This window comes from Cryptomeria japonica, chromosome 5 (genome assembly GCF_030272615.1).
Source record: "Cryptomeria japonica chromosome 5, Sugi_1.0, whole genome shotgun sequence".
Lineage (NCBI taxonomy): Eukaryota > Viridiplantae > Streptophyta > Pinopsida > Cupressales > Cupressaceae > Cryptomeria > Cryptomeria japonica.
The window spans coordinates 396,304,107-396,317,278 of NC_081409.1; the positions used below are offsets into that span (position 1 = coordinate 396,304,107).

At 36.8% G+C, this 13,172-nt stretch overlaps 1 protein-coding gene across 2 annotated transcripts in view; it reads right to left on the minus strand.

The window, feature by feature from the left end:
• The window catches only part of LOC131062330 (uncharacterized), a 76,156-nt gene extending 64,404 nt beyond the window's left edge, over positions 1–11,752 (minus strand). The window contains exon 1 of one of the 2 annotated variants that reach the window (XM_057995969.2): positions 11,124–11,743. In XM_057995969.2, the coding sequence (XP_057851952.1) occupies positions 11,124–11,614 (491 nt within the window). In that variant the 5' untranslated portion in view covers positions 11,615–11,743. Of the gene's footprint in view, positions 1–11,123 lie in introns of both variants that reach the window. The other variant, XM_057995968.2, reaches the window with a different exon arrangement.
• Between the last annotated feature and the right edge of the window lie 1,420 nt (positions 11,753–13,172).

Consider the following 13,172-nt stretch of genomic DNA (forward strand, 5'->3'; position numbering starts at 1 on the left):
CTTGGCCAAGGTGGCATTGGATTTAGCATGCGACTGTCAGTTCACATGAACCAGATACACCTTCTAGTCAGATGGTCATACTAGTTGGGTGTAATGTCCCCACTTCGAAATATAATTTAATAATAAATAATGATAATAATATTAAAATACAAAAGAATAAAAATAAAATTTAAATTAAAATATAAAATAATATAGTTAAATATAATTAAAATTTAATTTGGTTAATGAATGGTCAAAAGACATGGAAGGAAAAGTTGTGACTTCCTCAAACATAATTTATAAAAGGGAGAAGAGAACCTCATTTGAGAAGGGGAAGAATTTGGGAATCAGAAGTGCAGATCTGGTTTAAATAAGAAGTGCAGAATTGATTGTGAAAGGTTGTGTCCCTTTCAAAGGACAGAAATAATAAAGAGTCACACTCTTTTAAAGGGTGCTAAGGGTGAAGGGTGTGTCTCTTGCCAAAGGGCATACATGATGAAGAGGTGTGACTCTCCCTCACATTGGAGGATATAAAGTGGAGAAGTTTTCATTTGAGAAGTAGGGATCCATGGAATAGAAAAAAATATATGAAGCATTAGAAGCAGATTTAGGAGCAGACCTAAGTCATAATTATAAGAAAATCTGGAAGAATGATATGAACATTTATCAAAGAAATCAGAACACAAATACAAATCTGCGAACAGTAATAAAGCAGGGATCGAAGGAAAAGATGAGGAAATATTAAATAAAATAACCAGAGAATCATCAGACTTGATGGAATAGAAAGGATTCTCTCTCTCTCTCTCTCTCTCTCTCTCACACACACACACACATATATATATATCTGAGTATAGGCAGCACATCAGATTGATATAAACAGCAGACCTGTGCATTTAAAGAGGGAAACAACATCAAACTAAATCTGTCCAAATTAGCACAACAAACTGAAAATAGGCAACCTGCAATAATTTTACAAATATATTGGGCAAAATTTAGTGTCCTCCCAAAAGGGGACATTACAAGTAGTATTAGAGCATGTTCCTGCTCACCTGGGGAAAAGGGCTGCCAGCTTGGATTAAAGAAGAAGAGTCTGTTTCAAATGTAAAGAACCATGGAGCTATAACCATCAATGCGAAAGAGGACAAATACATATGATAGAAGAAGGTTGTGATGGAGAAACATCCAGTAAGAAATCAAGGCATTCTTCGTGGATGTCAGGGGCATTCTTCGTGGATGTCAGGGGCATTCTGAGTGAGTACTAGGGACATTCTCAGTGAATGTTTGGGGGCACTCTTAGTGAGTGCTAAGGAGCATTCTTAGTGAGTGCTAGGAACATTCTCAGTGAATGTTTGGGGGCACTCTTAGCAAGTGCCAGGAGCATTCTTAGTGAGTGCTAAGGACATTCTTAGTGAATGTAGAGGATACTCTTAGTGAGTGTCAAGAACCTAACAATATGTGTTTCCGTGTGTATGCTCCGTGTTTGCATATATTTGCTCTGTGTTTTGTGTGTATTCTCTGTGTCTGTTTCATATCTGATGTATTTTCAGCATGTTTATTCCATGTGTATTTCCAGAGCCATTTCATATTAAGCATCATTTTGAGCACTCCATGAGCATTGCTTGAGGACAAGCAATCTTGAGTGGGGGAGACTGTAATGTCCCCACTATGAAATATAATTTGATAATAAATAACGATAATAATATTAAAATACAAAAGAATAATTTATAAAAACAAAATTAAAATTAAAATATAAAATAATATAGTTAAATATAATTAAAATTTAATTAAGTTAATGAATCGTCAAAAGACATGGAAGGAAAAGTTGTGAATTCCTCAAACATAATTTATAGAAGGGAGAAGAGAACCTCATTTGAGAAGGGGGAGAGTTTGGGAATCAGAAGTGTAGATCTGGTTTAAATAAGAAGTGCAGAACTGATTGTGAGAGGTTGTGTCCCTTTCAAAGGACAGAAATAATAAAGAGTCGCACTCTTTTGAAGGGTGCTAAGGGTGAAGGGTGTGTCTCTTGCCAAAGGGCATACATGATGAAGAGGTGTGACTCTCCCTCACATTGGAGGATATAAAGTGGAGAAGTTTTCATTTGAGAAGTAGGGATCCATGGAATAGAAAAAAATATATGAAGCATTAGAAGCAGATTTAGGAGCAGACCTAAGTCAGAATTATAAGAAAATCTGGAAGAATGATATGAAAATTTATCAAAGAGATCAGAACACAAATACAAATCTGTGAACAGTAATAAAGAAGGCATTGAAGGAAAAGAATAGGAAATATTAAATCAATAACCAGAGAATCAGAGTTGATGGAATAGAAAGGATTCTCATACACACACACACATATATATATCTGAGTATAGGCAGCAGATCAGATTGATATAAACAGCAGACCTGTGCATTTAAAGAGGGAAACAACATCAAACTAAATCTGTCCAAATTAGCACAACAGACTGAAAATAGGCAACCTGCAATAATTCTACAAGTATATTGGGCAAAATTTAGTGTCCTCCCAAAGGGGGACATTACATTAGGAGGTACCTATAGTGTGTGACCAACTAATTACGTGTAGGTTCTAAACACCAAGCTCAAATGGCAAAGTCGCATTCAGGTCTAATCCTTAGTCTGCTACCCTCGCAAAGGGTCGGGCCATTATAGAAGGAAAAGGCACGAGAGACTATCAGGTCTATGGTTGGGTGGAAAATCCTTTGATGATGCTCTCCCTCTCCTAGACTATGCCGAAGATTGTACAAGTTATCAAAATGAAGCTTAATGAGTTGTATTCTCTGAACTCTTATCTATTTCTTTGATAGAGAAATTATTTATTGAATCTTTTCTCGTTCAAGCATATGAAAATTATTTCTTAACTACTCTTATTGTTTAACTACTTTCAAATGAATTAGTTAGAATTCATTTTCTGATGAAAAGCAGTTGGTTGGTTATTGTTCATTTTCAGCTGAAGTTGAGGATAGTTCTTAATTCATTCATTTAAATGTTAAGATGGTTCACTATTTTTCTTTATATAAGTTTAGTGGTTGTTACATTTCCAACTCATCAAAGAAGTTTGATTTTTGCCCATCAAACTAAGAGTTAAGACCTTGCCAAGTTGGGGCACCTAAAATAAATATCTTATTCTCTTCATGTATCCTTTTTGGTGCTTAGCCAATTCGTGCACATTTAGCCAATTTCCAAGTCTTCTGAGCTAACTGGTTAGTTAGGGAGAACTTCAAAGTTCTTGGAGATGCTTTTCACCCATCTTGCAGAGCAATTCTTCTTGCGGTTGAGTTTAGGTTGTTAGATGGAGCCCTTTGATGCTTTAGAATTGATTTTCGACCTTTTGGGTGCTCTCCAAACTTCTTGGAAGGAGCAAGCTATTTTAAGAAATTCATCTAGTTGCCTTCAATCATCATCCCTAGTCTTCAATATCACTTTGGTATGATCAAAATTGCAAAATTATATCATTTGGGTGCCTTCCGCAACTTGGAGATATTATTGAGTTATTTAATTAATATTTCACTTAAGTTGTCTAATGTTGAAATAATAAAAGGGACATAAGTGGAATAGCTCATTTTAAAGGTGTTGAAAAGTATTTCTAATGGAGCCCTCGGAAAAGGGACTTTATTCATGATAACACATTAGTTCTCAATAAAGGCGAAAAGAGGTGCATAAGAATAATTATTTTATTTTATAGAGGGAGTTTTGGAGCAAATAAGAATAAAGTACTATTTTATTGCTTCAAAAAGTTATAAAAGGAGGTTGAAGGTTTATTGTTATGGTTGTCAATGAATTTGATTTTTATTATGCACTTTAGAAAGAACTTGTTTTCTTCTCAAAAACCTCTCAAGGACAAAACCCTATTGAGGTTGTTAGTTTCGGTGGTGAAAGATACTCCCTAACTAGCTTATGGTGGTTTAACTTCAGAAATCAAATTGGAGCTTCAATGGAGTTTGTTGTTTTCTGCCAAGATTTCAGGGTTGTAGAATTTAATAGGAATTGGTAAAGGTTTGTTGAAGATTTTGTAGGATTAAAGTGGTTTTGAGGGCAACTGAAAAGCCTTATTAGAGGCTGTACCATTCATTTCCAGGAGGCCGTACACCCTACGAAGGTATAAGGGTTTGATTATCATTATTTTCTTTTGCTTTAGCCCCAATCATATTTGTTCTTGTAGGCTGTGCAATCATATTGAGCAAGTTGATAGTTGTCGGGTCGTACAATTTTGCCCTTGTTAGCCATACTATTCATGGGTTCGTGTGAGAGTATTAGTCTTTTGCCCTTGCTGGCCATACTATTCATGGGTTGGTGTGAGTCGCTCCCCCTTTGAGGGCTCAGTTACTATTTGGTGGCATCTAAGCATTGGAAAGCTGGTCAAAATCAATGGAGGTGAACTTCATCGTATTAGAATGATTATTGGATGGTTTTGTGGGCTGGCTGGAAAGTATCAGCGCTGGTCTTATGTCTGATTTGACTGATATATAGCAGCAAACGTGTTAATCAGACTTACTACATTCATTTATCTCTTATCCAAGGTGTCTATCCAGTTTGTGGCCATTTTGGTGAGTTTGGTGAGCTTCTTGGGCTATTGTTTGGTTGTCCCAGACCTGTAAGCGGCATTCAGTTAAGTTGTTTCAGATCTGTTCACTCATATAGCAGCTCGCAATGCATTCCCAACCCTGTTATGGTTAACCCAGCTAATGATATCAAGTCCTACACTTCTGGTTATCAAATATCAGTGGGGGTTTTGAAGACATTTCAGTCCTTTTGTGTGCAGATTGTGCAGCACTATTGAGTAATTTCAGTCATTGGCAGTTTGGGGTGTGAATGCATTCATTCCTATGTGATTCTGAGCACTTACAGCGAGCACCATAGACTGATATGTCCCTGTTCTAGCATCTATTTCAGTAGTGTTTATGACTGAAATCAATATCAGACCTATTATATATCAGTCAGCAGCTTATGCCATGATTCCTTGACATGCTATGATCGTGCCAACTCATAAAATCAAGGTACTTCTCTGATGTTTTCCAGTTGGACGTGGGAATATGTATTTGGGGCTTTGGACAGGTGACTTACCAAAGCTATATTGTATCACCTGTTTATTTTGTAATAGCATTTTATGACAACAGTGAAATCATTGTGTGATCGCTTATGTTGATGCCCACTTATTGTTGAAAGATAAAAAAAAAAAAACATCTAGTGTGGTTTTTACAATCATTTTTGAGAATCTTGTGAAATTTATTTGGCTTTTTCATTGATAATTTGTCTTGGCTTATTAACTTTCTACAAAATTGTCTAGAATTGAATTAATTTGATATCTCTTTCACTGGGTCAAACCTTTTCTCAAAATTTTGCCAGTTTGTGTCAAATATCATCTCCAAACATCTCCCAAAAGCATTTTTGTACAGCTCCACTATGTTTTCAGAATTAATTATTTTATTGTAGAATTATATCTTCTCTAGATAGTGGCCCAGAAATGTAATTCTAGATTAGTATTTCACATATCAAAGCTAATAGATCGGTTAAGTGACACTTCTCTCAACACACCATTACTACCCAGATTACTCAAACTCCCCAACCTGCTTTCCCTTGGCAGCATAGCTCTACTCATTCCTGACAGCATAACTCAACCCCATTCCAACAACATGCATCTACTACTTACTGCCCACCACCTAGACCATGGGAGCAAACTCCTATTACGAGCTTCTTTTCTGCTATGGGAGCTACACCAACCTTGAATGTTAAGGGACTTTCTTGAGGAACTGCTTTGATTCCTCTTAGACTATCCCATCATGACCTTCCAACCAACAAGCATTATCTTTCCCTGTAACCAATGATGGTTGAACAACTCCTCCATTTCAGAGACACAGGGAAATTTGATGAGACTTACTTCTAGTCTTTGCCAGCATGTGCTTTAGGGGCTCTTCTTCACGATTCATTGCTATTTGTATTGCTATTATTAGCACCACGGTGTTTTATTTTGTGTTGTGTACTTTATTATTTCGATTCTAGGGTTCTCTGTTCCAAGAACCTTCTTAGTTCTATTGTTACTTGCTGTAACCTCTAGTTCCATTGACCTACTTTAGTCTTTTGGTCATCTGCAGAAATTAATATAATTTATTTCTTTTTTTCTACATCTTTTCATTAATATAATTTATTTCTACATCTTTTCATCTAGTAGATGGATTCTACCAAAAACTTGCCACTTTATAAAAAACTGTATTTTAAACCTTGTAGCAAAATCATTTTACTTTAACCCTAGTATCTTTTCAGACACTGAAATAGTTGAAAATCATCCTTGAAAACCCTTAAGTTGAAGTTTTTTGAATATCCGTGTAATTTCAGTGGTACCTTTTCAAATTTTTTGATTGAGGGGAAATCCAATTCACTTGGAGGTGACAAGTACTGTGAAAAATGTGCCAGAACTGTTGGAGAGCTTCTTGCAGCCATCTGTTGTCCACAGGACCATCATGATCAACCTGGCTGAGCGAGCCTAGTTCAAGTGGAGGTTGGAGGACCACAGAAGTATTTAGGATAAATCCGAGTCTTGAGTTTGTTACAGCTTGAAGACTCATTCAGTGTTTTAGTGGCAAACCAGAAAGAAAAAATTATAAAGCTGACAGTGGTGATGATGATGATGATCATATTTCTGCTATAGAAGAGAGAAGAAGATTTTCATTAATACCCAAACCAACTGAAGACCAAGATATATATGTCAAGTGGAGGCCTATGTCACAATTGTTATGAATGCTCAAGTTTGTTCCTAATCATGAAATACAGTAATGTTTGTTAATCAATTATTATTTAAACGTATACCAGTTAGGTTGTTGTAAGGTTGTAACAGCACCCATGTAGACTAGAATTAGGTCAGAGAATGGTGGGGTTGTTTCCTAGAAAATAGAGTAATGAAATTTGTAAATACTAAACTAGCTTACTGGGTCCGCCTCCACACCCCCCTGGTTCGGGTCCGGTATGGTTCGGGTCCAGTCCGGCCTTGGTTCAACCAGGGTTCGAATTTCCTAGAGGGGGTTTGACCTGGTTCGAATCCGGGTGGACCAAGATCGAACCAGGTCGAACCCGGACAGCTGGGCGGCCCAAAACGGGTTTTTTAATGCAAAATTTAAATTTTTTTTTAAATCTGCCATGTAAAAAGTCAATTTTATACCCTAAAAGTGACTTCTAAAACATAATCTTGGCTCATTTCTCCTCATTTGTGTTGCAAACAAAAGTTTTTTGACAGCAGGTTGAAGAAAGGGTGAACAAAGTTTGGCTTCCAAGATCAAATAGGAGGAGTTGAAGACTGATTTTTGAAGCTTCAACAAGTGTTGCAGCATCATTTCCATACATTTGCAAGCTCCCATTGGCTACAAGAGGTAGGTTTTTTAACATTTTTTTCCAACTATTTTTGTTTCACAAATTGTCAAACATGAAACATTAAATGTTTTTCATTATTTTTTTTATTTTTTTTAATATGTTTATGTTATTTCTTGCCATAGGAACTAGAATGGCATCTACCTCTTCCTCCATTGCCAATTAACAAACAATTACAAAACAAAGAAATGATCCGAATTCTCCCTTATGGAAGTATGTTGACATTTTAAACCCACTTCCAAGAGGTGGGGGATTTTGTTGGAGATGCCAAGGATGTGGTATTGAACGAAATAGTTCATATTATCGGGTGGTAGGCCATTTGTGTGGAATAAAAGGAAGAGGCATCAAAAAATGCCCTAGAAAAGATGCTAAACCTATACCAAATGAGACAGTAATGAAATATTTTAAAGAGCATGAGGAGGCAAAAGAGAGAGAAGCCCGTAGATTGAATCAAACCGCAGCAAAGAAAACAAGGGGAATGCAAGCCCCATCTAATCCCGATGTTGTAGTACAAGACCACCCCTTCTTTTCCACAAATGAAGCACCCTTGACACGCAAAAGAACAAAGGGGCCTTTAGAAACCGCATTTCCAAATGAGAGTAGAGACATTGCTGACCAAGATATAGAAAGGTGCAATTGTGCAAATGGGTTGGCTTTCAATGTTGTCCGCTCCCCATATTGGAAGCAAATGATAAAAAGTGTTAATGAAGCTCCAAGAGGGTATAAGGGCCCAGGTTATGAGAAGGTACGTGGAACATTATTGGACAAAGAGGTGAAGAGGGTTGAAGATGCATTGAAACCCATAAGGGATTCATGGGCTGAGACAGGTGTAACAATTGTTTCGGATGGGTGGAAAGATGCTAAAAATCGTCCATTGATCAATGTCATAGCGGTGTCCCCTAAAGGGGCAATGTTTTTGAAAGTTGTGGATTGTGAGGGCCAAGTAAAAAATGGCCAATTTATTGCAGAAATTCTCATCTCTACCATTGAGCCAATGGGACCTCGCAATGTTGTCCAAGTCATAACGGACAATGCAAGAAATTGTAGAGCTGCTGGTTTGTTGATTGAGGAATGCTATGATCGCATATTTTGGACACCTTGTGCGGTCCATTCACTCAATCTTATGCTACAAAGGATTGGGACTAAAATAAAATGGATCAGAGATGTGTACGCAGAGGCTGAGGACATCCAGATGTTCATCACAAACCACCACATGTCTCAAGGGATTTTTAGATCCTTTTCGAATTTGGAGCTATTGAAGGTAAGTGAAATAGTAATTTAATTTTACATTTTCTGATTTTTTTAATTTCAAGGTTCATAATATCATTGTGTAAGCTATATTGTATATTCTTCTTTAAAGTTTGGCTTTATTTTTTAATCATTTTGGCATTAATTTGTGTTATAGATTGCTGAGACCCATTTTGCATCAAACACAATCGTCTTAAGACGACTTGTGAAAGTTAGAGTGGCACTATGCAATATGGTGATCAGCAACAATTGGACTGTATGGAAGCGGAGTAGTAGTGAAAGGGCAGAAAAAATTAGGGAGAGAATATTGAATGAGAAATGGTGGGATCTTGTTACATATCTCCTAAGTATCACTAAGCCCATTATGAGTATGATTCGCTATACCGACATGGATAGGCCTTGCATTGGTGAGATTTATGATGCCATTGACTCAATGCTTGAAAAAATGAAGTTCACTATAAATGCAAAAGAGAATGACCCCGAGGAGAAATTCTTCAAAGAAGTGAAAGCAATTATTGTAGAAAGGTGGAATAAGGTGACCACTCCTTTGCATCTTCTTGCCTATGCCTTGACACCAAAGTACTATAGCAATCAATTTCTTGATAAACCGGGAAGGATTCCACCATGGAGAGATCTAGAAGTATCTGATGGGTACAAGGCAGCATTTCTTAGACTATATCCTGATGATGATTTGCGAGATATTGTTACAAATGAGTTCATAGAATTCGCAAATGGGAATGGTCTAAGTGTTGAGGCACTTCGTCATAGATCCAAGAAGGATACTCATAGCTGGTGGTACTTCCATATTGCATGCTTCCAACACCTACAACCCCTCGCTGTAAAAGTTTTATCACAAATAAGTTTAATTAATTAAAATTTATCACAAGTTTATTTGTAGTTTACTTTGTCTTCATAGGTTGCTAGTAATTTTTAATTTTAATTTTATTAATGTATAACTTTAATTGTTTACTTTGTCTTCATAGGTTGCTAGTTCATCTGCTTCAGAAAGAAATTGGAGCACATACTATTTCATCCACTCAGTAAAGCGCAACAGGTTGCTATCAAAAAGAGCGGAGAATTTAGTATATGTGCATTCCAACCTACATTTTCTTTCACACAAACAACGTGACTACACACAAAGGGAAACGAAGATGTGGGATATAGAGCCAGAGCATACTGATTTGGATGCTCCCGCTTCTCAACTTCTTGCATTGACACTTGATGACTTGGAGGGCGAGCAAACTTATACTACAAGTGCAAGTGGCGTTGGCTCATCTAATGTCAATGTCTATGATGAGGAGGAGGAGGATGAATTAGCTGATCCATTTGATGATTAAACTTTATATTATTGAAAGTTGAAACAATGATACTTGAATATTTTATCATTTTGATATTAAACTTGATGTATATGATGCTATTATGGTATAATCATGATGCTATGATTACAAGTTTATGTTTGTTTTGTTGTTTATATGATGCTATGTGACATGCTAATCTTAATTCATGCTTACAGGCTGCACAAATATAAATATATATATATATAAAATTTACATGTTTTTGTACTAACGAACCCAAACCCAATTCAAAATTTTGCCGTACCAGCAAACCGGTTCTTCGAACCCAAACCGGTGCCCGAACCCGAACCGGTAAGCTAGATACTAAATAGTAAATACCCATGAATATTGAATAGAAATAAATCCTGATGTATTGATTCCACTGTATTGTGTTGTCTATGCTCTGACCAATTTCAACAATCTAAGTGTGTGCTTTTAATTTCAGTTTTGGCTTATATCCTCTGTTTGGAGCTTCCTTTCGATCCCCATGCAATTTATGCTGATTGTGTATTTGAGTCCCGTTGACTTATTTCAGTTTTCAATCGACATTAATATTTTTCTTTCTTTATTTGAATTTATTTTACTTAAAAGCAAAGGCTAATATTATATGCCTTTTGGGGGAATTTTTAAGCAAAGGCTAATATTATATGCCTTTTGGGGGAATTTTTAAAACACAAAATTGTTTTACTATTCATAACTGTTTACATCAGGCTTTCTTGTAAGGTTGGAAACCATTATCCTAAAACATTGGTTATAAGGATAATGAATTTAAACAAATCCTTAAAAGCAAAACCAAGCGAATGGTTTTCGTTTATTCTGTTTTTCTTTTCTGTGAAAGACCTAACCATTTGGGCGAAATCGACGTTTTTGATTAATATATCTCCAGAAAAGCATATTGTCGAACCCAGAACAGAAGCTATTGAAGCATTTTATCAGACGTTTCAATGGAGCTACCTCAGTGGTACTCATAACGAACTTTAATGGTCACTCAAAAAATCCGACAAAGAATCAACAGTCTCTACTCAGTACGGCCAGAAAAACTTCTGCAATAAATTGATTTTATCATCCAGTTTTGTTGGCAGTCCATAAATTCTTTTGAGAAAATTGATAATGGACTAACCAATAAAGAGGCACTGAAACTTTTGCAGCCAACGCAATTGAATAGCCAAAAAATTGAAAATTTTGGTACCTGATATAAAGGTCTGTAATGTCGAGAGAAAGCTGAGCACGCCAATCAGGTTTCTCAATGCGCCAAACAGCGCGGTCCTCTTTGCTTTGGACGAATCCCAAACTTGTTAACCATGCCTCAATGCAAGGCAAGCTGTGAGAATACAGTGGCTCCTTCTTGTCTGGAAGCATCTTGATCCATTTATCCAAAGTAGCACCTCCACCACTCTCAGAGGAAGCTGCAACTTTGCCTTTGCCTTTGGCACACCTGGCTCTTTTTCTAAACTCCCCAAATGAGAATGTATCCTTGCAGCTCATGAAACCCACTTTCAAAGAATTTATACATTGTCTATTGTGACTATAACCCTTTTGCAGAAGAGATATACATTGTTTATTGTATCTGCAACCCACTTTTGGAGCAGGTCTTACAGGAGACACACATTGTGTTTTGTGCGTTGAGGATATGGAAGTGGGTCCAAATGTATGAGCATTGGTTAAAACCAGAGTTGGCATCTTCAGAGACCTCTCAATATCATGCTACTAACAACAGTATTCAATTGCAAATGTGTGAATATGCAATTGCAATTTCATTACATGCGGCAATTCCGCAGTGAAACACAAATTATGTTATAATTTATCAGGATTGTAGTAGTTTTGGAAAAGCGACTCACATAAATAATGTAAGCTAATTAAAGCAATAGTATAAATAATAAATTAGATCTAAGAGTTGGGATCATATTAGGTAATTAAGTCGATAGGTTTTTAGTTGGGGCTTTTGCCCGCCGAAGTGTAAGACTTTCCGGCCAATCAGTTTCCAAAAGTCGGTTTTTTTTTTCTCGGTGTTGGTGACGTGTTGGCAGCGACCGCCTGTGGGCTTGTTTTCGTCGGTCTGCATGAATCCCGAACTCTTTGTTGTCCCGGCGTTGGTGCGACGACCATACTTGGACTTGGCTCCGTCGATCGGCACGAATCCCGAACTATTTGTTGTCCCGGCGTTGGTGATGTGTTCTTTGTGAGCGTAGCTGGCTTGGGTGGGCACGAATCTCGAACTCAATGTCATCTCCAAAACAAAGGTATACTCACCACCTAAACCTAATTACTTTTTGGTTGTCTTCATTCTGTCAATTGTTTTGCTCTGCAAGTTATCGCGTTGTTAGGGTTAACCATGAACTGTCATCTCCTTGAATTTTGTTGTCGACTTCTTAGGGTTTTGCCGTGAAGTCTGTTACTCTGCAAGGTAAGTTTTTTGCATTTTATTAGTGTTTGATTTTTGTTTATGTTGTACAGAATGTGTGGAATTTATTTTTGACCTCTTTTGGGTTTGTTGTTTTCCTATCATTGGATTTTGTTTGCAGGTTGCGAGTGCTTTGCCATCTCCACAACAAACGTATACTCACCGCCTAACCCTAATTGTTTTTCATTGTCGTCAACTCTATTACTCTGCAAGGTATGTTTCCTTGGCCTTTATTAGTGTTTGCTTCTTGTTTGTCTGCAAAGTAAAGTTCTTCCTGTTTTAGTGGGTTTAGTTTTGACATCTTTTAGGTTTATTGTTTTCCTGTCATTGGATTTTCTTTGCAGGTTGTGAGTGCTTATAGCTTTTAGGGTCCAGTTTGGGTTGAGCTCCATTAGTTTAATGCCATTCATCTGCGGGATTGTGACGTTGTGTTAGGCTTTTCTGTTATCTGTTATTCTCTGCAAGGTATCCTTGTTTTGAATGCTTCAAAGTTAAGCAAGTTTTGGGTATGAAATTTTATAGGGTTTATAAATTTGTTACGAATTAGGGCCATGAGTAAATTTATGCTTGATGTTTATGCTTAACAGAGGAATTTTGTAATTAGAATCCTTTCTGAAATTTTATAGGCTTTATAGTTTTTTTCGAATTAGGGCCATGAGTAAATTTGAAATTAATTTTATACGGTTTATAGTTTTTTCCGAATTAGGGCCATGAGTAAAATTGAAGGAAGAGGTTTTTTTCGACTTCTTGTGCAGTGCAATTAATGGATTGGTTTTTTGTTAATGTAAATTCAAAACTGACTGTTGTTTAATGTCGTTAATCTGCAAGGTTGTGGCG